The sequence below is a fragment of the Podarcis bocagei genome (genome assembly GCF_964188305.1).
Source record: "Podarcis bocagei genome assembly, chromosome: 15".
In the NCBI taxonomy this organism is placed as follows: Eukaryota; Metazoa; Chordata; class Lepidosauria; order Squamata; family Lacertidae; genus Podarcis; species Podarcis bocagei.
The window spans coordinates 7851788-7877074 of record NC_138141.1 but is presented as its reverse complement, the minus strand read 5'-3'; the positions used below and the strand labels follow the sequence as shown (position 1 = coordinate 7877074).

The following is a 25287-nucleotide window of genomic DNA, read 5'->3' as shown; positions in this document are numbered from 1 at the left end:
ATTCATGCAACGAAGTGAGCTCCCATTGCTCTCTCCCAGCTTCTGCCAACCTAGCAGTTCAAAAGCGCGCCAGTGCGGGAGGAAGGTAAACGGCGTTTCCATGTTCTCTGGCACTCGTCACAGTGTTTCGTTGCACCAGAAGCAGTTTAATAATGCTGGCCACATGACCCGGAAAGCTGCCTGTGGACAAACACTGGCCTCCTCGGCCTGAAAGCAAGATGAGCACCACAACCCCATAGTCGCCTTTGACTGGACTTAACCATCAGTGGCGTAGCGTGGGGGGTGCAGGGGGCCCCGGCCGCACCGGCCGCAAAATCTGGGGGTTAGGGTTAGGGGGCGCAAATCCATGGGTTAGGGGGCGCAAATTACTTACCTTGCCCCGGGTGCTGACAACCCACGCTACGCCACTGTTAACCATCCAGGGATCCAGTCTTTTTAGGAGCATTGTGCATGTTAGTTTCTCTTATCTGCACATCAGCCTCTACTTATGCTGGCACATTTGCCCTTGGTGTGCAGACCGGAGCCATTGTTTTTTGAAAGGGAGACCAATGCGCCAATTCAGGGCCAGAAGGGCCACTTCATTAGAGACCCTCTTTGGTGTGATTTCAAGGAGCACTTGTTCAGCTACAGCAAGATTAATGAGCCTCTCTCCATAAGTACTTTCTTAGGCTGTGTACACATCGCCATTTACTCTGGTTCCAGTGCGCTCCCACCACTGGCTTTCAGAGACATGTACACAAAACATCATGCATGATGCAGAGCTCTCCTGCACTTCCTTGGGAAATACTGCTGTCTGATGAATTTCCCCTCAAACCAACCTCAATCTGAAAGGAAAACATTCACCGTTAAATGGAAGTGTGTATCTTTGAGACAGTTGTTTTGCATGCATGGGTGACTGGGCATGAGCAGATGACAGCTTCGTGAATAGGAGTTGGGGGATTGCGGGGACAAGGAAACAAAACAGGTCACACACATGAAGAGTGTGTGTGTGTGTGTGTGTGTGTGTGTGTGTGTGTGTGTGTGTAAAACAGCATGTAAATGTGACTTGAAATGCAGTGGGGGAAATGGCCTTGCTGCATCTTAATCTGCAAAATTTCACTGGGCAGCTTCCCCAAGGATTATTGGGTACCCCACTACACGCATAGATTAAATTGAAGGGTTCACGTTTGCATGAAAAAGTGAACTCAAAATATATTCAGAAGTTTTGAAACTGGTATGAAGATGCTACAGGGCCAGCAACAAATGTGTTTGAGAGTCATCAACAAGAGATAGTGATGGCCACCAACTTGGATGGCTTTAAAAGAGCAAATTCCTGGATGATAAAGCTATCCCTGGCTGCTAGCTATGGTGGCTGTTTTCCAGGGCTGCTTTTTTCAGCTGGAACTCAGTTCCAGCACCACTCAGGCAGGTGCCACTGCCACTATAAGAGAACAAAGAAAGCATTCACGGTGAGTGCTGGCACCTCTTTTTCTAGAAAAACAGCACTGTTTACTTCCATTGTCTACTTCCACTGTCAAAGGCTGCATGCCTTTGGAGACAATTTGCGGGGAATCGCAGGTGAAGAGAGTGTGGTTGCACTTAGGTTCTGCTGATGGGTTTCCCATGGGAATCTGGCTGGCCACTGTGAAAAGGGGTTGTTAAAGATTGCTGGGAACTGTGAGGGATAAACTACAGTGCCCATGAGGGGCAGGGCTCTGTGGGGGGTTAACTACGGTGCCCATAATTCTTTGTGGGGAAAGAATGTGCTTTGAGGTATGATGTGTCATGTGCACAGTATGGGTCTCAAGGTGGACCTCGTGGCTACAATATCAGCCTTCTGCATTTTTTTAACCCACTCACTCCCCCCTCGCCCCGGCTTTGCATAGAGTTTTAGCCACAATGAGGAATCCTGGAGAACTTGGAAGCTTGCCATTGTTTGGGAACATTGTGGCTGATCCTAAGACAGGTAATGCCCAACCGTGAATTTATAGTAGACAAAGTCAAGCACCTCTTTTGTTCCCCTTCAAAGGCACTCAGGTGCATGAAAACATCTGCAAATATGGGGTGAGCCTGGGTAAATAGAACGGCAGACATGTCTAGAATTGATGGTAGGAATTAATGAGACAGTGGTTAACCACAGAGCCTACAGCAGGGGTCAGCAAGCTTTTTCAGCAGGGGGCTGGTCCACTGTCCCTCAGACCTTGTGGGGGGGCAGACTATATTTTGAAGGGGGGGGAGAACAAATTCCTATGCCCCACATATAACCCAGAGATGCATTTTAAATAAAAGCACACATTCTATTCGTGTAAAAACACACTGATTCCTGAACCGTCCATGGGCTGGATTTAGAAGGCGATTGGGCCTGATCTGGCCCCCGGGCCTTAGTTTGCCTACCCAGGGTATACAGAGCAGGTAGAAACAACAGAGGAGAAGGGTAGAGGACATAGCATCTAGATGTCGCCTTTTTTACTTTAAAACAGACTTGGGAGAAGGATAGGGACATAGCTCAGTCATCGAGTAGCAGACTTACATGGATAAATTTTCAGGTTCAATCCCCAGTCAGTGAAGGGCTTTGGGCCCTGTGCAATGCCCTGCTCCCCCCACTCTGTTCTGCAGCAATGTTTTGGCACCCTCTGCAACGTGGCACCCACTGCAACCACACCAACTGGGCCACCCTAAAACCACCTCTGCTCTGGTATCTCCATGTAGGTCTGGGACAGCATCCAGACTGAAGCCCTACAGAGCCGCAGTGTACAGCAGTGCTTCTCAAGCTATCCAGTGTGTTGGATTAGCATTCCCACCCACCCGGCCTGCAATGTGCCAGGGACCAGTAGCATGCTTGGTCCCTGAAGCATCCCACGCTACCTGGGCTGTAGTGGAGTCATTGGAGACTGGCAGCTGATGACTCTGATCCGTGAACCACCCCTTTGAGTAGCATTGGTGTAGGAAATACTAAGTTAGATGCATCAATGCATCTGACTGGGAATAAGGCAGCTTCCTATGTTTATGTGACAATCATGTTCTGGACTGCAGGGCATGGGGTTTTATGGGAGGGAAAGCTCACTCTTTCCCCCTCGCTCCAAGGGCCCGGTGAAATTCTAATCTCAGAAGCTGCTATTTGCCTAGGGAGGGAAGCTGCTGTTGGTGCCAGAAGCCTAATGGGCCATGTAAAGGAATATGGTGCTTGCTGTCTCTTCCCTTCTCCCCTCCCCCTGACAGCAAGAAGTTTAACCTGCCCGATTAAATTGGTTATTTTCTGTGGGGGGCCTGGGGGGCCTCTTCTAAATCAGCCTCCACTGGGATGTGTTTATTCATTATAGTGGCTCATTAGACAAAGGGAGTGAAGGGAAGAGAATCGACTGCCACCTAGTGATTTAACTTCTCGTCTCCCACAAAGTTGCAGCCACCCGCCAATACGCCCTGCTGAAATTTGTCTTCCCAGCTCTGCCCGGCACCTCCCCTCCTCCAAGTCATGTCAGACAGCGCAGCAGGGAGGTGGGTGTAACTGAGCAGCAATCATCACAGTGTGGTGCCGGGTGGAGAATATTGGGTTTGTTTGACACACGGAAAGCATCACGTTTAAATCTTTGTTGAGTCTTAAAGTTCATTTGGGGGTTGAGGGCCTTCATTGTCTCTCTTGGCTTACCTGACTGCAGAGATGGGGAACCTCTGGCCCCCCAGGTACTGGTAGAAGAGCTCCCTAAACACATGAGAGCCCCATGGGGTGGTGATTAGTACATCATACTAGGCCAGAAGTGGCTGACCTGTGGCTCTCCAGATGTTGCTGGACTATAACTCCCATAATCCTTGGTCATGCTGGCTGATGTTGTCATTGTGGCCATCTGAAAATTGCTGAACTGTGGGTTAGCCACCCCTGTCCTAGGCCTAGAGAGACCCGGGTTCAAATTCCCACTTTGACATCAAGCTCATGGGATGACTTTGGGCCAGTCAATATTTGTAAAGGCGAAAGATATGGTGGTAGAAGATTGGTAAAACCATACATGCTACCAAGGAGAGGCAGGACTTAGATTTGGAGATATGCTTCAGAGCTCCAGACTATGGGGAGTCCCGAAAAATCAACAATTATAATTTGGTCTTTATTATTATTATTTTAATTGGATTATGATTGGATATGTTAATTGGATGTTTTTTATTGGAAAATTAATAGAAATGATTAAAAAAAACCAAAACCATACATGCTACCATGAAGCAAGGTGGGATGTAATTAAAATAAATGGCAGGTCACACACACAAACACACACACACACACACACACACACACACACACACACACACACAAACACACACACACCCCTTCATAAGCCCAGAGCCTCCAGTTTGGATTGCCTGTACGTGAATCTGGCCCTGAAGTAAGCTGTGTGTCTCTGCATATTATAGACTCACAGAACTGTAGAGTTGGAAGAGACCATGGGGGGCCATCTAGTCCAGCCCCCTGCAATGCAGGAATTTTTTAGCCCAATGTGAGGCTCAAACCCACGATCCTGAGATTAAGAGTCCCACACTCTACTGACTGAGCTATCTGTGTTCCTTCAATTGCTCGGGAACACAAGTGGGGTGTTGCACCAAGGACCTACTCTCAGGTTACCCATAGGCATCTGGCTGGCCATTGTGAGAAGAGGATGCTGGACTAGACTGGCCTTTGGTCTGACTCTTATGTTCAGCATTGCCAGCAGTGGAGGACTTTGGGCTCTCAACTTTCAGCGGCGCCCTGTGTTACTTTAAAATTAGGTGCCCCTCCGCAGCACCTCCATTCTACATCATTGTTGCAGCGCCCCTTGTGGTGCTGGCACCCAGTGTGACCAAATCTAAAACTGCTTCTGTGGCCAATGGTCAGGGGTGATGGGAGTTGGGAGATATAATATGAGACAGTGTCAAATTACAAGCAATCCTTGATGTGTAAGAAATCTAAGACACCAAACAGATGCAGGGAGGAGAGTTTCATCCCAGGTTACCATTAGCACTTTATATGTCACATTCCTACCACAAGGCTTGCTTCTTCTAGGCTGCGATATGAGACAGAACATGCTGGCTTAGTGGTCAGTAACAGTTAACCAGTGGCATAGCATTGGGGGGGGGGAGAGGGGCAGTGGCCCTGGGTGCAAAATTCTGATAGGGGTGCAACAAGGTGGAACACCTGCATGCTCCACCCCTGGGCTGGCTGGGCCAGAAGGTGGTGGAGCCACCAAGGACACTGAGGTCCAGTGCCAAGGGCCTTCTGGTGGTTCCCTCACTGTAAGAATTGAAGTTACAGGGAATCAGACAGAGGGCCTTCTTGGTAGTGGCACCTGCCCTGTGGAACGCCCTCCCACCAGATGTCAAAGAGAAGAACAGCTACCAGATTTTTAGAAGATATCTGAAGGCAGCCCTGTTTAGGGAAGCTTTTAATGTTTAACAGACCACTGTATTTTAATATTCTGCTGGAAGCCGCCCAGAGTGGCTGGGGAAACCCAGGCATATGGGCAGGGTATAAATAAGTTGTTGTTGTAAGGTGTGCAGCCACCAGCAGTGGCAGCACCAGCAGTCATGTGCTTCATGGGCTCCATGTGCCCCCCCCCCGGGACATGCCTCCACCGCCCAGTTCACTAGGGAGGTGCAACACTTGCCCTGCGCCAGCAACCCATGCTACACCACTGCGGCTAACTACAAGGATCAGTCTAGATCCACCGTGCCATATTTAAAATAGAAACAAAACAAAAATCAGTACTCAGATGCTCTTCTTCATTCTGAACAATTCATTTCACTATAGCGCTGGACTCACTCTTCATCTCCTTAGTTTGCAGACCTGGAAAGCACAGAATTTCTGCCAAGGTTCCCTTCCTTTCCTCCTCTTTCAGATCCCCAGATACTGCCAACTCTTCCCTCCTCTCCTCCACTGCTGCATTTGCCCAGGTTCATTTATCTCAGGGCAGAGCAATTTGAATTCTATTGTGACGAAGGCCTCTATGATTACTGCAATAAAAAGGAGAGATTTGCAGCCTTTTGTGTTTCTGAGATAATTCTGCCACCCCTTTATTTCATCAATCGTGCATCGCACCAATGGTTAATGGCATGCCCCTCTCAGGAATGAAGAGGGGGGGGTGAATGGAAATGTTTCCAGTTTAAAAAGGAAGTTGCTTCAGTTTCATCTTCCCTTGTCACTTTTAAAGATGTGTGAAAAGAACAAATTCCTTTTTTGAGTGGCCAGGGGACAACCGCGAGATATATCGTTGTGCAAGGGAAAACACAAGGACGTTACCAAAGATGGTTGTGCAACAGATTTTGCAGCAAGAACCCGCTGTTGTGCAACAAGCTTCCACTAGCACAGTTGTTGCAGTGGATTCCTTTGAACTCTGCCATCTACACGGGCTCTTGTACTGGGAAACGGACCATTTCACAGGGGTTGAGATATGTCCCTTGATGTCTAAAACTACGAGGCCTACAGTGATGAAAATCGGGAGCAGTGTTTGTGTTCTGGAAGAATGAAAACTTCCATTCCGGTATGAATACCTATTTTACAAGCTACAAATTTGGGAGATCCAGGGTGGTTATCTTAGAATCGTAGAATTGTAGAGTTGGGAGGGACTTTAAGGCATAGCTGTCAACTTTTCCCTTTTCTTGCGAGGAATCCTATTCGGAACAAGGGAATTTTCCTTTTAAAAAAGAGAAACATTGACAGCTATGCTTTAAGGGTCTTCTAATCCAACCCCCTGCAATGAAGTACTCTTTTGTCCAATGTGGGGCTCATATTATGATAAGGTCACGTGCCCCATAGGAGTCTCTAAGCATCTTACAAAAATTTTAGAGCATAAATTTTTATATGACTATTATTGGGGAGAATCAGTTGAAAAACTCCTTTGCAGATTTTAATACCTGTTTTCCAAGTTGTACACTTGGAGAGTCAGTGTGATAGGAGGTTCAAATAATGTACAGTCATACCTTGGTTCTCGAATGTTATGCATTCCAGAAATCCATTCAACTTCCAAAACGTTTGAAAACCAAGGCACGGCTTCCGATTGGCTGCAGGAGCTTCCTGCACTCAATCGGAAGCCATGGAAGCTGCGCTGGACATTTGGCCTCCAAAAAACATTCGCAAACCAGAACACTCACTTCTGAGTTTGTGGCATTTGGGAGCCAAAACGTTCAAGTTACAAGGCGTTCAAGAACCAAGGTACGACTGTACCTGTTCACCCATAAAGTTGGCTGGGTGCCCTTTGGCTAGTCAGTAACCATTTCCCAGTCTCACTTGTTTCATAGGCAAAATAAAAAAATTCCTTCCAGTAGCACCTTAAAGACCAACTAGGTTAGTTCTTGGTATGAGCTTTCGTGTGCATGCACACTTCTTCAGATACACTGTGTGCATGCACATGAAAGCTCATACCAAGAACTAACCTAGTTGGTCTTTAAGGTGCTACTGGAAGGAATTTTTTTATTTTGACTATGGCAGACCAACACGGCTACCTATTTGTTTCATAGGGTTGTTGTAAGTAGGGATGGCAGACAAATCCAATCCAGTTTAATGATTTATTAAATGTGTATACCATCCTTTATCTGTAGATCTCAGGGTGGTTTCCCAACATAAAAATACAGTGGTACCTCAGGTTAAGTACTTAATTTGTTCCAGAGATCCGTTCTTAACCTGAAATTGTTCTTAACCTGAAGCACCACTTTAGCTAATGGGGCCTCCTGCTGCTGCCGCGCCGCCGGAGTACGATTTCTGTTCTCATCCTGAAACAAAGTTCTTAACCTGAAGCACTATTTCTGGGATAGCGGAGTGTGCAACCTGAAGCGTATGTAACCTGAAGCATATGTAACCCGGGGTACCACTGTACAGGATAAAAACAAAAATACATGATTAAAAAAAGAACCAAAAACCACAAACCAATAGTCCCCTTCCTCCTTCCGCAAGTACATTTAAAAGGGGTACAATATAATTTTATTTCACATAAATAATTCACTCTTTCGGAAACAATGCATAAATTGAAACACCGTCATCCTTCCAAATTTGCCTTTCTGAATTTTGCAGGCAGTTTCCCCAACCAAGTCATATGTACAAAAAGGCACATGCTAGAGTTAAAGTGTGCAGAAAATTGCATATGCTAGTGGAAAATGACACAAAAAATGCCGTGTATTGAGGGGGAAATACTTTGCAAAAAAATATGCAAAGTAGCATTAAATGTGTATAGCAGGAGAAAATTGCATTAAAATGCTAATGAATTTTCAGTAGGACTTCAAAAAAATGTATAGCAGGCATGGAAATGTGGGGTATTGAACTTAAGGCTGGAAAAATTATATCTGTGGGACTTCATTCTACCACACCACCTGTACAGGGTCTATAGAATGGCAACAGCACCTCCTGCCCCTTTATTTGTTTTTTCCATGAAAAATTCAGTGATCTCAGCACCTCCTTGCTGGCTCAAACCAATAGGCTTGTTTGGCTCCGGCGAACTGCTAAGAAACCATCCGGGGAATGCTACAGATTCAAAGCTGCCAGTCTCCTTGCCGCTGGCAGTCTTGCAGAGGAAACTGAAGTTCTTGGATTCCTGTTTTTTATTATATAGATCCATAATTTTTTCTCCCTTAAAAAAACAAAACATTTTCACAACAATCGGCAAAATAATTTATTTAAATTCATCCAACAAAACAAGAGACCCTCTGTTGCCTCATAAAATCCTCTGGCAGTACTGAGCAATCCTAAGTACTGGAAGCCAGTAGAACTCACACAAGCCAGCCTAACTTACCCCTGCTCCCAATTCCATTATGTTGGTGGCAAGGAAATAAATATAGGTCTTAGAAGAGAATTCCTGGATGCCAGGGTGCAGGTTTGGGGCAAGTACTCTTTGGTGAGAGAACCCCAGCAGAAATTTAAAATCACAAAATATGCAGCAAAGTAAAGGGTGGAAATATAGGCTGTTAGACCTTCAAAATGTACCTTTCTAAGTTCCTTCAAAGTTTGTCTCTTCCCCCAAAGGCCACACATTTAATAAGTTAAAAATTGGTTTACTTACAAACACTTCAAAGGCCAGGTTCATGTGCTTTCCCATACATCAGTCAGAAGACACAGGCAGTAAAACTTGGCTTGGTTACAGTAGTGAAAACTCCTAAATTATTGGTACAGGAACTCAAGGGAGGCTTGTTAGAGCCATGTGGTCTGAGTTTGGAGCAGCCAGCTGAGACCTCATATGCTGAGCTTCTCATATAGACTAGGGGTGACAAATATGGAATCAAAAGAGACATTGAAGCACAAATGATACTCACCACTAACTTTAGCCGAGGTTGACCACCAACTTCCACACAGGACAAAGTGTGTTGCCCATCTTCTTTACCCATAAAGATGGCAGATGTTCTGTCATCTTTTTCCCCAATAATTTTATCTGGGACCACAGCAATTAACCCCTCTGGAGGTGAGCAGCTCAGAAACAGGATCAGTGGAGGGAAAGAGAGAGGAAGAGCGGGAGGAAGGGAGAGAGAAAGCATTATTGGTACAGGAGTCTTAGGTGACTGGAAGGCCATCAATCAGACTGAAAGCTGTTGAAGTGACCCATAAGAACAAGTCTCTAGAAAGGAGCTCAACCCCTATACTAGAAGTATGTCCAATGTTCATAACATGAGAGGTCCACTGCATAGCACAGGAGCTTGCACAACGCACAAGCAATTTTGTATCTTGAAGTGACCTTCAGTCCTCTTACACATTGTTTTTACAAAAAAAAAATATTGAAACCTCCTAAAATGGGTGCTAAGCTCAGAGGTTGCACACATTGTTCTGCAGGCATGTGCTCTACCAGTGAATTACAGACCTTCCCTGTCAACCATTATAACAGGTGAGGGTAAAGAAACAGCTCCCAACACCCTTGGCTATTGGCCATGCCTCTAAGGGCAACTGGAGGGTCAAACTTTCCCTGCACCTGCGTCAGAGGCTTGTTTCCTAACATTGTTCTTTCTTGCTTCTGTGCAGTGCCTGCTGCTTGCATCTTGTCCATGGTGCCTCATTTTAGTCCATACTGGCTTTTCCCTCTGCAATCTCAGAGTTATTTGTTCCATTTGGGGAGCTGTTCTCAAGCTGGATGGGTTTTTCCAATTGAAACACCCTGCCAGCTGTATCTTCCTGCTATGGCTTGCTAACTATCCAAATGTGTAGATCTGAAAGAAGGGAGCCACAGAAAGATATTTCAATATAAGGCTGTGGTGAGTCTGCTATGGAGACCACTCACCACAGTTGCAACACACATGCAACATCTTTTCCTGTAGCGTGAAGACAGCATTTTCTTGCCTGGTGAGAAGCAAGGCTTGCACAATGCTGATTGACTGGCTCCATCTGTCATCTCTAGCTGAAGCAGGAATGGAGGACCTGTGCCTCCCTCTCAAGGTTGTTCTTAGATGTCAACTTCCAGCCAACATGGCCAATGGTCCATGCAATATCTGGAGGGGCACAGGCTCCCCATCTCCAAGTTAAAAAGTTCATGTGGCAGGAAGTATGACAGATCATTCTCTGACTGATACCCTTGGAGAACCACTGCCAACTGGAATAAGTGAGACAAGATGGACTAGCCTTGGAATAAGAGAGATGGACCAGTGATCTGGGCAGGATGGAGCAATGGTTTGACTTGGTATAAGGCACCTGCCTATGCAACTAGTGACTAAAGGCATTTCATTGGAACAGACTCAGCCCAGAACTCTCCTCTTCCCCATTTCACAGTGGCTCTCATGAACCCCATGGATAAGTCCCACAAGAGGATTGCTGAGCCTTATTTAAGAAGATGCTACTGAATCACTGGGATGGCCTTGCAACTAGGCAAAGTGGGACACTCACTTCAGGCAGCACATCCCTGTGTACCTAAGCTAGTCCATTTCCCCTGGGTGTGGTCAAGGATGTTGTCCCATTACTAGTGTTGAAGTAAGATTCAGCTGCCACTGCCAGGCAGATTCTAGCATATGTGGAATGGGAAGACACTATCTTGTCCTTCACCCAAGACAACAGGGCCTGCCCTACCATTAGGAAGAGTGAACCTATCTTGTTCCTAGCATTAAAAAAAATTCAACTGCCAATCCAGTTAGCTTCCATGCCTGGAATGAAGGATGGGCATTAGCTTGTCCTTTGCCTCAGGCAGAAAAATGTCTTGGACCAGCCCTGCTTAATCAGACACCTCCCTGAAACTAGGTTATCTAGTTCCACTTGAAAACAGCCAGCCACCTGGGGTGGAGGAACTGAGAAACATGGTAGGAGCTGTTACCTGGTGAGTTGGAATTTCTGGGAGCTGAGAGCAGCTGGTCACCCACTAACAAGAGGTACTTCTGGTTAATATCCCAAATTTTGAAGTACCAGGGATCTGGTAATGACTGGATCACAACCGTACCTGGATGGTTAAAAAGGCAAAAATTTAAAAATCGAAACTATTGGCATAATGATGATTGGCATAGTTTGGAAACTTAGCTTAAGCTATGAATAGAAAAGTAAAGAATCATTTTTCACCTGGAGGTGGCTTCTTAAAATGATTGAATAAATCTTTCATTTCCTGTTGTACAGTTTTGTGGGGCTTCCTCATTTCAGCCTCCCCCATTTTCTCCATTTCTTCTTGATGAGTGGTTGAGGTTCAGACTGTATGAAGTTCAGATTTCTGTAGGGGGAGCTTTTAAAAAAGAGTGACGTCTTACGCTGCGATCCCCGATGAGCTTCTGGTTTGGTTTATTTCATCTGTAGATCATAGAATGACAAACAGACAGTAGCAATATATGAATATATGAAATATATCAATTCTTATAACTAACATCCTTTGTACTCCCAATGATGTGAACTATTGTAAAACCTTTGTCAATTCATAGTTTATTTGATTGTTTGTTTGTTTGTTTGATTGTATGTTTGTTTGTTTGTTGGTTGGTTGGCTGGTTGGTTGGTTTGCTTTCTTGGCATAAATGTATGTATTTTAAAGCAATAAAGATATACACATAGATCATAGAACAGTAGAGTTGAAAGGGACTATTCGGGTCAATTAATCTAATCCCTTGAAATATAGGAATCTCAACTAAAGCATGCAGGACAGTGTCTTGCCAAAGGCAAGGTGGTTCTTTTAAAATGAGATTCAGAAGCAATACAAAATACACAAGTGAGTGAGAAGATTAAAGATTTTATTCTGAAACAGTAAGCAATGTATACATACCAAGCAAGCACTTCAATCTGCCACTTGGAAGCCCTCAAGAAGTGGCAAAGTGACTCCTCCAGGTAGCCTCAGTTTGCACAGCCCTGCAGCCGATCAGTCCATGCATGGGCTTCAGAGAAACTCTATAGATAACCTGTGTAGCCTTCAAGACTGTCTACGTGCAGATCATCCATTAGCTACTCCCTCCCAGTGCCTCACTTTCTCAAACCACAACAAACATGAAAGAAGGTACCCAGCACGATCCTCCACAACTGACAAGGCAGCTTCACCTCCTGCCAACATTCCCAAACATTAAGGACTGTTCTCAAAAACATTCATATTGAAAAATAGCAATGAGAAGCCAAAATGCATTCCATCAGAAAACTTAACAAGAGAGAGGGAAGGGGAAAGAACAGAGGCAGGAAGGGCTCCTTGTCAGACCACTAGCTCCTGGATACATTCTGTCTTCCAGATGCATTTCTCATACAGTCAAACCTTGGTTCCTGAACGGCTTAGTTGCTGAACAAATTGGCTCCTGAACCCAGAAGTAAGTGTTCCGGTTTGCGAATGTTTTTTGGAAGACAACCATCCAACACGGCTTCCGCATGAGTGCAGGAAGCTCCTGCAGCCAACCGGAAGCCACTCCTTGGTTTTCAAATGGTTTTGGGAGTCGAATGGACTCCTGGAACAGATTAAGTTCGAGAACCAAGGTACCACTGTACAGACAAATAGCCATCTAAGCTCTGCTTAAAAACCTCTAAGGAGAGTCCACTATCTCCCAAGGGAATCCGTTCCACTGTCCAACACAGCCCATTGTTTGAAGCTGACTTGTTTCGAAAGATATATCTTGCACAAAAAGAAACATGATAGATAGGGAACATTGGCAAGAGGAAAGGCCGGATACAATTCCATTGCTTCACAGATGATTTGGCAGTGGAAGCAGAGAATCTAGCAGACTGTTCCTTAACCTGGTGCCTTCCAAATGTTGTGGACTCCAACCCGACTTAGGCAACGTTCATAGAAGATGGGAATAGCAGTCCAATGATATCTGGAAGGCAGCAGGTTGTAGACGACTAACATTTCAACACAGAGACAGGCAATTCAGATAAGTAATTAAGGAAGTGGTACCTGCGCTGGTGCGATAAAGTCCCGTGCCTTGGGAGAGATCCTTCTCTCTCTGCTCTCCCCTGGGATTTGCACAGCATTATATTGCTGCTCAGTGAGGCTGGTAGGTGTGGTTTGCATGCTTCATGCTTATTTACATGTCAGATTCTTGGCACTTGAAATACTAATTTAACCAGTTTTTCAGGTCTATCAGCTGCACAAAACTTCACAGGCTCTTTGGGAAATGCCTAGTTGGATTTCCATCTGTTTTTTGAAGTTCAGTGATAGAAGTACTTCTGAACAAGGATGGATTCACTTGACCATTTGTATTATAAAACATTTGAGAGAAAAGAGAAGACAGATCATTCTGCCATGCTGCTTGCGTAAGTCTATTGCATACAGGATGTGCTACCAAGTTTCACACTTGCGTTGCTAAAAGAACTAACTAGGAAGACTTGGATTCCTAGTGTATTAATTGATTGAGATTTCCCCCATCTCAATTAAATGCTGTTGCTTCCTCATTCCTTTGGCTGCTTTGATCTCCAGCATTAATTGCTAGCAGCCTGGCGCCAACTTTTACACAGTAAGGAATCCAAAATTCCAGAGACAAAGGCTTGAAGCTTCTTTATTCCATCAACTCCCTGAAGGAATACTCCATTCCACCCTTCTCCAAACACTTATCCCCACCTTTTCCTGTCTTCCAGATCTGCTCTAGTCAAGAGTTAATATGCTGGGGGTGGGGCTGACATTTGCTGGGCTCATAGTCTGCACCAACCACAAGAGCAAGCATAACCTGGAAGGCTCTTGTGCTCAGCTTAACAAATGGTAGCACATTGGGCATTATGCATCTTGTGTGCAAGCAAGTGCATCTTGCACACTCAAAAATGACATTAAAACTAACTGCCTGAAAGAACTTCCTGAAAAGGTTGGCTCCGATCCTACTTAGAATGCTAATAATGAAACCACTCCCTGAACATTATGAAGAGTCCTTTGATTACAACACAATCATTCCTTTGCTTCCTCAGCACCTGAATAACATTTGCTGGGGACTAGGAACCTCAGATATGCAAATGACACAACATTGATGGCAGAAAGTGAGGAGGAATTAAGGAACCTTTTAATGAGGGTGAAAGAGGAGAGCGCAAACTATGGTCTGAAGCTCAACATCAAAAAAACGAAGATCATGGCCACTGGGCCCATCACCTCCTGGCAAATACACGGGGAAGAAATGGAGGCAGTGAGAGATTTTACTTTCTTGGGCTCCATGATCACTGCAGATGGTGACAGCAGTCACGAAATTAAAAGACGTCTGCTCCTTGGGAGAAAAGCAATGACAAACCTAGACAACATCTTAAAAAACAGAGACATCACCTTGCCAACAAAGGTCTGTATAGTTAAAGCTATGGTTTTCCCAGTAGTGATGTATGGAAGTGAGAGCTGGACCATAAAGAAGGCTGACTGCTGAAGAATTGATGCTTTTGAACTATGGTGCTGGAGGAGACTCTTGAGACTCCAAGACTGCAAGAAGATCAAACATATCCATTCTTAAGGAAATCAGCCCTGAGTGCTCACTGGAAGGACAGACCCTGAAGCTGAGGCTCCTATACTTTGGCCACCTCATGAGAAGAGAAAACTCCCTGGAAAAGACCCTGATATTGGGAAAGATGGAGGGCACAAGGAGAAGGGGACAACAAAGGACGAGATGGTTGGACAGTGTTCTAGAATCTACTAACGTGAGTTTGACCAAACTGCGGAAGGCAGTGGAAGACAGAAGTGCCTGGTGTGCTCTGGTCCATGGGGGTCACGAAGAGTCGGACATGACTAAACAATTAAACCACAACAGGGAGATCATTAATGTGCTTAGGTCCCTGGCTAGCAGTTGTGCAAACACAATGCTGGGCTAGATCACCTACTAGCTTCATCCAGTGGCCTCGTCTTACATTCTATTTTTTCTGGGGGTGGGGTTTTAATAAATGAGGAACAGTCATTTATTGCCAAATCCTGAAACCTAATTAGCAGAGACTAATTCAGTATGCAGCCTCCATTTGGGGATTAACTCTAAACACCAGTTCATCCCTATAATATCCGCCTAATATCTGTAGCTTCCGTTGTTGTTTCCTCACCTGCCCCCTGCTTTTTGTAACATGGATGGAGAACCTCCACACTATTTTGTTACATTTGGGACATAATAAAGGCTTCTGGCCACCACTGTAGATTTTGACCCTACATATTTGTGGTTATCAACACCAAAACCTGCCAACACCAAATATTAAAATGACAGGGGGCTCACACTATTGTGAAATTGCAAAACATATTTCCCATTTCCTCACTCAGTAGCTGGTAACTTTCCAGCTCTTGTGCCTTGGCTGTGTGAGAGTGATTTTATCTTTGCCTTCGTGGTTGAAATGGAAACAGAGTATTTTGGCAATACTCCGGGAGAAGGGACAGAAGCAAGTTTTTACTTTCACCTGGATTCACCAAGGCTCCAACCTGGCATGAAGCTGCCTTTAAGCAAGTCCAGAGTGTTTCTCTTTCACCACTAACTTTGGAAAACCTTCACACTACAGAAATTAGGGGAAGGGTCTCCAAGCTGTGTGGAGCTGTAACGTCATGCTTTAACAATCTAACTGTAAGGCACCATCCCATCTAGATATTTCTTTTTTTAAAAGCCTGCAACCATTGTCTGAGACTTCACCTTATACCACCTAAGGATTTTTGAACCTTTGTTATGGTGTTCAGAATCATCACATGTGAGTAACCTAACAAGTTTACTAGCAGGGTTTTAGAGAGCTTCCTGGGAGAGTTTTTAATCCAAGCCTGGTGGTCAATTGGCAGACCAGCTCAGCGTTATGAAGATGACTGCAAATGTGACCTGAAGGCTGCCAATGTCAACACTGCATTGTGGCAACCACAGTGCCTGGAGACAGACAGTCAAGTTGTGTATCCGTAGCAGTGACCAGAGAAGAAATGACCACTGTGAGGAGCTCAGACAGAAGAAATGCCATGGTGCATCCGCAGCAGTACAACCGGGCACCTTCATCTGCCCTAGCTGAAACAAAACATGTCTCTCCTGCATTGGTTTCCACAGCACCAGCAGGCATTGTAATTCTCCAATAGTTTGTCCTCAACCCCAAAGGTACACTGACCCATTGTCTCCCAAGACAGACAGATGCCAAGCATGGATAGCAGCAACATTCTGATTTCCCCCCCTAATACCAGTGAATTTGATCTATTAAAAATGGTTGGTTTTTTTCAAAATGAAATGAAATGATTTCAGCAACTGACTCTGAGCAAGTGGCTTGTTTGGCTCAAAAAGGGCGCTCATGAACCAACCCAGAAACATCATGGATTCAAAAGAGAAAATCCCTTAGCTCTCTCCAGATCTACTGTAAATACTGAACCTCTTTCGGTTTTTGTTTGTTTGTTTTGTTTTAAAAATAAAGCTCTGTAATGCATGTTTCCTAAGAAATTATGAATGCTTAATAAAAATGAAAGGCTTGTTGTATCAATAAGACAGTGTGGCTGTTGGATTAGCAATATCTCCACCCCCGGGAACTTTAATTACCTGTTTACTTTATTCTTTTTCTTTTCTCAGTTTTACAGCAAAGAAAAGACAATACAAAAAATAACTGAAACCAGTAAAAGCAAACTCACAAAGCTTTCAATTAAAAGGACAGTAACCCTTAAAAGTCTGCATAGTGCTTTACCTCTCCAGACTGGGCAGGCTGCCACTGCAATGATGTCCTGTTGCAAAAAGACAACCAACCTATGAGGTCTGAAAAATCATGAAAGGGTGGTGCAAGACCCTATATTGTGATATAGACAAAGCGATTTGGAATGCTTACTGAGGAAATAGGATCCTGGGTTTTGCCTCTATCCAATGTGCTTCTAAAGTTTGATTCCTCCTCCTACATTATTTCCACCACCACCATCATCAACAACAACACTGGCTAACTGGTGTGAACTAGGACTAACTGGTGTGAATTGGCTAACTCAGATATGTGGAGGGAGATTTATTTGGTGGTAGGATACTAACTGCTAGAATATTTCCCACACAACACTGCTAAGCTCCTGAACAGAATTTGGATCAATATCTCCACTTTGTGGAATAAAGGAGGAACAGCACTTCCATAATTCTGTGTTTTATTCTGCTTTTCTCTTGTACATGGCTTTATGCTCTGAAGCAGTCTATAAATTTGTAGAATACTAATACTGCAGTCCAGGGGCGAGGAACCCATGACACTCCAGATGTTGGTGGACTCTAATTACTGTCAGCCCAAGCCAGCCAGGAATGATGGTGACTATAGAGTCCATCACATACAGTAACATTTGTGCAAACAAATCAGGAAGGACATGCACTGTTACATAACCACCCCACAAGCAAATCAGAACAAATGCTCAATGAAGAGCAGCTATTGTATAACCTCTTCACAAGCAAATCAGGAAGAGTGCTAAATGAACAGATCGTCTTAGACTAAAGAAGCCACTTTCCCTCCATCTATACGAGTTTGAATATTTCTGTGCACCTCCAACTTCACCCCCAATGAACTATGGGCCCCACCTTGATAGAATAAGTTGTCAAAACCAGGCAAAGGGTCTGCAAAATTCAAGCAGGCAGATGCAAGGGAGGTTTGATTGCTTTCTCACTGAAGCTAGTGCAGCATATAGCTTGAAATCAAAGAGTTACCAGAACCAGTTACTGTATGTAGAAAGACCTTTGCCTAAGAAATCTGCTGTGGTTTATTCTTAATGCTTGTTGCTAATTTTAGAAGTATTTTTATTCCCCGTGCACCATTTAAATACCAGGTGGACTCTGACCACCATAAATGCATGTACAGTGGTACCTCGGGCTAAGAACTTAATTTGTTCTGGAGGTCCATTCTTACCCTGAAACTGTTCTTAATCTGAAGCACCACTTTAGCTAATGGGGCCTCCTGCTGCCGCTGCGCCACTGCTGCACAATTTCTGTTCTCATCCTGAAGCAAAGTTCTTAACCTGAGGTACTATTTCTGGGTTCGCGGAGTCTGTAACCTGAAGCGTATGTAACCTGAAGCATCTGTAGCCCGAGGTACCACTGTAGTTTTATGTTTTGATTACATAGAAATCCTGTTTGGGTGTTGCCTTCCATGGGATCTAGTCCATATCACACCCACAGAGCATCATGCTTACACAGCTCAGTAGATGGTATAGAAAGCTGTCTAGAAAGCAGAAGGTTGGGGAAAGCTAACATTCTAACAAGTGCCAGATTTAGGGCAGTGTGGAAGGAAGGAAGGAAGGAAGGAAGGAAGGAAGGAAGGAAGGAAGGCTCTATTTATGCAGGTACCTACTGAAAAGATTCATAAAAAGCAACTGCACCAAAATGAAGTTATGTGAAAATAAGAAATATTTAAGGGGCGGTGCCAAATTATAGCTTCGCTCAGGGCGACATATTACCAAAGTCTGCCCCTGTTCTAACACACGGGTAGAAAGTCCAGAGCAATAATTGAAGGCGCTGATGTGAGAAAGTACTGTGCCTTAGTGTGAAAGATCCCTCTCTGAAGTCTCTCCTGGGATTTACACATTTCATAGCCGCTTAAGGAGACTGGTGGGTGTGATTTGCATGCTCCTTTGTTTCAGGATGCTTGAGTAAGGCTTGTGGCATCCTATTGTTCCCAGAAGATGACACTTGGAAAAGTGAAGTAAAGCAACAAGCTTTTATAGGCAAGAGTCCCCTCCCTCACCTTCTTCAGCATCTCTCAGGCCCTTTTGAGAATGCCCAGGTGGATTTTACCTCTTGTATTCAAAAGGTGTTCGGGATTAGAAACACCTCTGAATCCATATAACCAATTTTTATTTTTTTTTAGTCTTTGGGTGAGAGAGGTGGAGACAGAGCCTTGTATAAGTTGATTGCATATGGGATGTGCAAATGATTTTCACTTTTGCATTGGTAAAGGACCTAAGTAGGCCCATCCAAACAGTGAGTTTTTTAACTGATTGGAAATCCAACAAGCCTTATTCCTTCTGCTGCAGTGACCCCCTGCATTCATGGAAATGACCTTGGCATTATCAGCACCACACTCTAACCAACTGAATCGAGTTTTTGTATTTCCTTGGGAGGCATGTATTATGGAGCTTTATTTTAAGGAGGTGATGAAATCATTTCTCTTCTTTGGAACCAAAGGGCCATTTTTCGCAGATCAGAAGTAGTGTTCTTTTAGCAAGAAGTGTTTCCTGGGCTTCGACTCTCACCAGCCTCAACAACAATGACCAGAGCTAATTAGTGCCTAGCTAGAGAAGTAAAGGGATGGGTTGTCCCATGGAGGATGAGGATACTTGGCTCTTGTCTTTTTCTCTTTGTATAGCCAGTGTAAAAACCAGCACAAACACAAACCAGTCACCTTTGGGGACAACTCTGTCAGTTTACATTTCTTAGTGCAGAAAGTATTGATCTGATGTGTAGAGATCTTTCCTATCCTAATTAATTCAAGAGGATTCATGAAGCTTCTCTGTGTGAAAGAAACAAGCAGAAGGTTCATGGTGTTTGGGTTATTCCTTCAGAGAAGCTGAGTACAGCTGGATTAAACTGGTTCTGTTCTCTCTTCTGTCAAGGTCATGTTGACTATAATAATAGGCCAGAAGGAGCCTGGGTTTCACTTTCTCTTTCTATCTCTTTTCCTTCTGGTGTGTTGTTCTATACATTGTATGCTTAGTGTTAAGGTTTGGACTTATTATAAGTTACCGTAAGTTACTTATGTGACCATGGGGTCACGAAGAGTCGGACACGACTAAACGACTAAACAACAACAACAAAAACGACTAAACAACAACAACAACTGTAAGTTTAAGGTAAGTCTGCTGCAACTGGGTTTCTTATGGACAGGGGCAATCCTGAATGTATTGGATTTGTGACCATTATGCTCATTTGCCTTCAGAAGCAGTAAGGCTCTGCTGGATGAAATACAATTGCCTCTGGTCTATTTTTGGAGAATCCTGCAACGTGTTAAAGTTTTTACTCTTTTTAAAAAGATTTTACATTGGAACCTACTCTGAATAAATATGGAGTAGATTTCCATGTCAAACTCACCCCATTCACTTGGAGTGTTATGGTCTCGGGGGGAGTGATGCCGGAAGGCCTCTCTTCTGGAGGAGGCTGGGACAGAGACAGGAGGAATTGCCTCCCCTTATCCTGGCAGGGGCTGGTCACCTTTCCATCTGCAGGCATTTGCCAGAGATTTTCTTATTTAGCGGTTCTGTTTATGTTTGAATTTCACAAAGTGACCAATAGGTCAACCCAGAGATGGGAGCCAGTGTTTTATTTCAGCTATCAGCTGCAATCAGTCTTGGAATTTGCTTTAAAACTTTTGTTTACAAGCGTATATAAAGATCCAAGTTTCTTGGCACAAATTATTCCACTCTTGCTGTGTCACTTAGCCAAGCTATAACCTGGGTTCTGACCCTGTTATCCTTCCTGGCTTTTCCTTCCTGACTTTTCCTTTACTGCCTCTACTCTCTTTTTTTTTTTTTTTTAATAAATTTTTATTGGTTTTACAGCATTTTTTAAAAAAGAACAAACAAACACAAAACAAAACAAACATACAAAATACTTTCAAAGATATTTTCATGAACCTCTTTTCTTGGACTTCCCCATACCCCCCCTCTTTGCATCCCAATGTCCATATTTGAACTAGCAACTCCCAGTTGTTACTTTCTAATCTCTGTCATCTTAGTCCTCCTTTATCATCTAACCTTGTATCCCTGTACCCTGTTACTTCTAGCAACCACAACATTTTAACATTCGTTGAGTTTGTAGTAGTCCTTAAGATAGCTCTTAAATTTTTTCCATTCTTCTTCCACCATCTCTTTACGTTGGTCACGGATTCTGCCTGTCATCTCAGCCAGTGTCATATAGTCCATCACTTTCATCTGCCATTCTTCCAGAGTAGGTAAATCTTGTGTCTTCCAATACTTTGCGATGAGTATTCTTGCTGCTGTTGTGGCATACATAAAGAAATTTCTATCTTTCTTTGTCACCAATTGGCCGACAATGCCCAAGAGAAAGGCCTCTGGTTTTTTGGAAAATGTACATTTAAGTACCTTTTTCATTTCATTATAGATCATTTCCCAGAAGGCCTTTATCTTCGGGCATGTCCACCAAAGGTGGTAAAAAGTACCTTCAGTCTCTTTACATTTCCAACATTTATTATCGGGCAAATGATAGATTTTTGCCAGCTTGACTGGGGTCATGTACCACCTGTATACCATTTTCATAATGTTTTCCTTTAAGGCATTACATGCCGTAAATTTGATACCGGTGTTCCATAACCATTCCCAGTCATCTGACATAATGTTGTGTCCAACATCCTGCGCCCACTTAATCATAGCAGATTTAACTGTTTCATCCTGTGTGTTCCATTTCAACAGCAAGTTATACATTCTAGATAGATTCTTAGTATTGGGTTCTAACAATTCGGTCTCTAGTTTTGATTTCTCCACTTGGAAACCGATTTTCCTATCCTGTTTAAAAATTTCCATTATTTGGCGATATTGAAACCAATTTTCTACTTTGTGCTTCAATTTCTCCTGACTTTGTAGTTTAACCTTGTCTCCATCCTGTTCTAAAATTTCCCAATACTTCGGCCATCCGACCTCCATATTGAGTTTCTTCACTGCTTTAGCCTCCACTGGTGACACCCATCTAGGGGTTTTATTTTCCAATAAGTCTTTGTATCTTATCCAGACATTAAATAATGCTTTTCTAACAATGTGATTTTTAAAGGTACTGTTAACCTTGTCATACCAAAGATATGCATGCCAACCAAAAGCATTATTGAAGCCTTCCAGATCCAAGATGTCTGTATTCTCGAGGAGCATCCATTCTTTCAGCCAGCAAAACGCTGCTGCCTCATAGTACAATTTTAGGTCCGGCAGGGCAAAACCCCCTCTTTCTTTAGCGTCAGTCAGTATTTTGAATTTAATTCGGGGCTTTTTGCCCTGCCAGACAAATTTCGAAATGTCTTTGTGCCACCTCTTAAAACATTCCATCTTATCAAGAATCTGCAAGGTCTGAAACAAGAATAACATTCTAGGCAATACATTCATTTTAATTACTGCAATTCGGCCTAACATTGACAGTTTCAGATTTGACCATATTTCTAGATCTTTTTTAATCTCTGACCAACATTTTTCATAATTGTCCTTATACAAATTAACATTCTTAGGTGTTAAATAAACCCCTAGGTATTTGACTTTCTTAACCACTGTCAAACCTGTTTCCTCCTGAAACTTCTCCTTTTCCATATCTGTTAGGTTTTTCCCTAAGACTTTAGTTTTTTGTTTATTCAACTTAAATCCAGCCACCTGGCCAAATTGTTGAATTATTTCTAAAACCCTTTTCGTACTAGTGTTTGGCTCTTGCAAAGTCAATACTAGGTCATCTGCATACGCTCTTAACTTGTAGTGTTTAGCTCCGACCTGCACACCTTTGACCTGCTGGTCATTTCTTATCATATTCAGCAACACCTCCAGAACCGAAATGAAAAGTAATGGGGAAATTGGGCACCCCTGCCGAGTTCCTTTTTCTATCTTAAGTTCCTCAGTCACAACATTATTTACAATCAGCTTAGCTTTTTGTTCGGAATATATTGCAGCCATACCATTCTCAAAACCCTGGCCTACCCCCATCCCATGAAGATTCTTCCTCATAAAACTCCAAGAGATATTATCAAAGGCTTTCTCCGCGTCCACAAAGATCAATACTGCTTTAGTGTTTATATTCACCTCCAACTTTTCCAAAATGTCTATTACATTCCTTACATTGTCCGCTAGATGTCTTTTAGGGAGAAAGCCTGCTTGGTCTTTATGAATCTTCTCCATCAAAACTCTTTTAAATCTTTTTGCCAAAATGTCTGCAAAAATTTTGTAATCCACATTAAGGAGTGATATCGGGCGGTAGTTCTTAAGTTGGGTCTTTTCAGTCTCTGACTTTGGTATGAGTGAGATATATGCCTCTTTCCACGATTCAGGTGCCCTTTTTCCTTCAAGGATCTCATTACAAACTTCTCTTAATGGTTGAATCAACCATTCCTTCAACGATTTGTAGTATCTAGAAGTCAGTCCATCTGGTCCCGGAGATTTGCCCAGTTGCATATTCTGAATGGCAGCCTCTACCTCTTGTTCTGAGATTCTCTGGTTCAAGTCCATCTTACTTTGCTGAGAGATATTTTGTAATCCATATCTTCCAAGGAATTTGTCTATATCTTCTTCATTTTGCGGGCCTTGGGTGTAAAGTTTTTTGAAGTAACTTAGAAAGCAATTTCTAATTTCATTAGGTTTAGATATACTCTTTCCATCAACCTCTAGGCTTGTAACTGTATTTAGTTTCTGCCTTTTCTTCAATTGCCATGCCAAAAGTTTACCGCATTTATTTGCTGATTCAAAAGTCTTTTGTTTCATTTGCTTTATCTTCCATTCAATCTCTTGGTTCATCAATTCCATATATTGAGTTTGATATAACTTAATCTCTCTTAAAATGTCCTGAGACTTTGGTTTTGTTCTTAGTTTCCTCTCTCCTTCCTTTATCATTTCCAAGATCTTCTCTTTTTTCTCATTTTGTTTTTTCCTCTTTATTGAATTTTGTTGAATCAAAAATCCTCTCATAACAGCTTTACTTGCGTCCCAGATCACTCTTTTCTCCACGTCAGTCCTCAAATTTATTTCAAAATAGTCTTTTAAGGTCTTTTGGGCCTTCGTGAGAATCTCCTTATCTCGAAAGAGGGTGTCATTCATTCTCCATCTAAATTGACCGGTTATTGTGAGTTTCATCTCCATCTTCACGGCGTTATGGTCGGAGCAAGTTTTTGGGCAGATTTCCACTTTCTTAATCTTTGGAGCCAATCCACTAGTAACCCAGATTTGGTCAATTCTGGTCCAGGTCATCATTGCTTGGGAGAAGAAGGTTCCCTCTCTCTCCAGAGGGTTCCTTGTTCTCCAAATGTCTATCAAGTCCATGTTTTCTGTCATTTCGAAAAAAGTCTTGGGGAGTCTCCCTTCTTTAGTGACTGTTAGTCTTTGTGCCTTGTCCATATTAGTGGAGACCACGCCATTCATGTCTCCCATGATTATCATATTATAATCCAGATAGTCCGTCAAAGTTTCATGAAGTCCCTTAAAGAAGTCAGATTTGCCTTCATTTGGTGCATAAATTCCGACAACTAAAAGTTTTTCTCCTTGTACTTGTATCTCCACAGCCAGATATCTCCCTTGTTCATCTTTAAATATCATTTTTGGAGCCCATTTCTCCTTCACATATATTACCACTCCCCTCTTCTTAACTTTGTCTGATGAGACAAATTCTTGTCCTAACCTTTTATTTGTAAGTAATCTCCTGTGGGCTCTAGTTATGTGAGTTTCTTGTAAACATATCAAATCCAATTGTTCTCTGTTCAAAATATGAAATACTTGTCTTCTCTTCAAAGGCCCATTCAGTCCATTACAATTCCAACTAAGGAATTGCAGAGCCATCTTGTTATTTTCTTAAGGCTCCTCCAACAGCTCCAAGTTGTTGCTCTTCTTCTGACGGTGGTGGTTTTTGTCCAAACGAGAGATTCAGGATATCCAGTGCTCTCCTCTGTTCTGCAAGTACGTCCACAGTCCCCTTCTGTAGGTCCTCCTGATATCTTGCCAGAAATTTGTCTTTATCTTGAATTGTCTTTATTTTCACTTTCTTTGCCTTGTAATCGAATGACAGTCCTTGTGGGAATTCCCACCTGAAGCGGATCTGATTTTTCTTTAACAAAAGCACCAAATCCTTGTAGAAGTTTCTTAAGTCCAAGATATATTTTGGTATGTCTTTAAAGATCTGTACTACTGAATTTCCAATTTGGAGGGCTTTTCCAAAGTGTAGTCCTAAAATTTTATCTCTTTCCTCCTTAGATCTGAGTGTGATCAAACAATCTCTTGGTGTCTTTCTATCTTGCTTTTTGCCGAGTCTAAAGGCAGTTGTAATTTTAAAATCGTCTTCCTCCAGGTCCCAGCAATCCGCAAACTCCCGTGTCAAATATTCCACAAGGTTGTCACTTTCATTCTCCGGAATCAG

The 25287-nt window shown here is 43.2% G+C and overlaps 3 protein-coding genes across 5 annotated transcripts in view; 1 reads left to right on the top strand and 2 right to left on the bottom strand.

The window, feature by feature from the left end:
- LOC308574128 (rab11 family-interacting protein 1-like) overlaps positions 1–25287 on the bottom strand; it is a 190536-nt gene that overhangs the window by 45477 nt on the left and 119772 nt on the right. The window lies entirely within an intron of this gene.
- LOC308574228 (interleukin-36 receptor antagonist protein-like) overlaps positions 6170–25287 on the top strand; it is a 49559-nt gene continuing 30441 nt past the window's right edge. For both annotated transcript variants that reach the window (XM_081171869.1, XM_081171865.1), the window contains exon 1: positions 6170–6476. The gene's annotated coding sequence lies outside the window, so the exon portion shown is untranslated. The remainder of the gene's footprint in view (positions 6477–25287) is intronic.
- The window catches only part of LOC308574225 (interleukin-36 alpha-like), a 28089-nt gene continuing 10691 nt past the window's right edge, over positions 7890–25287 (bottom strand). The window contains exons 1-5 of one of the 2 annotated variants that reach the window (XM_081171858.1): positions 13239–13394; positions 11447–11668; positions 11208–11330; positions 9235–9374; positions 7890–8555 (exon numbers count right to left, since the gene is read on the bottom strand). In XM_081171858.1, coding sequence (XP_081027984.1) covers positions 8310–8555; positions 9235–9374; positions 11208–11330; positions 11447–11543 — 606 coding nt within the window. In that variant the 5' untranslated portion in view covers positions 11544–11668; positions 13239–13394 and the 3' untranslated portion in view covers positions 7890–8309. Of the gene's footprint in view, positions 8556–9234; positions 9375–11207; positions 11331–11446; positions 11669–13238; positions 13395–25287 lie in introns of those variants that run through there. The other variant, XM_081171859.1, reaches the window with a different exon arrangement.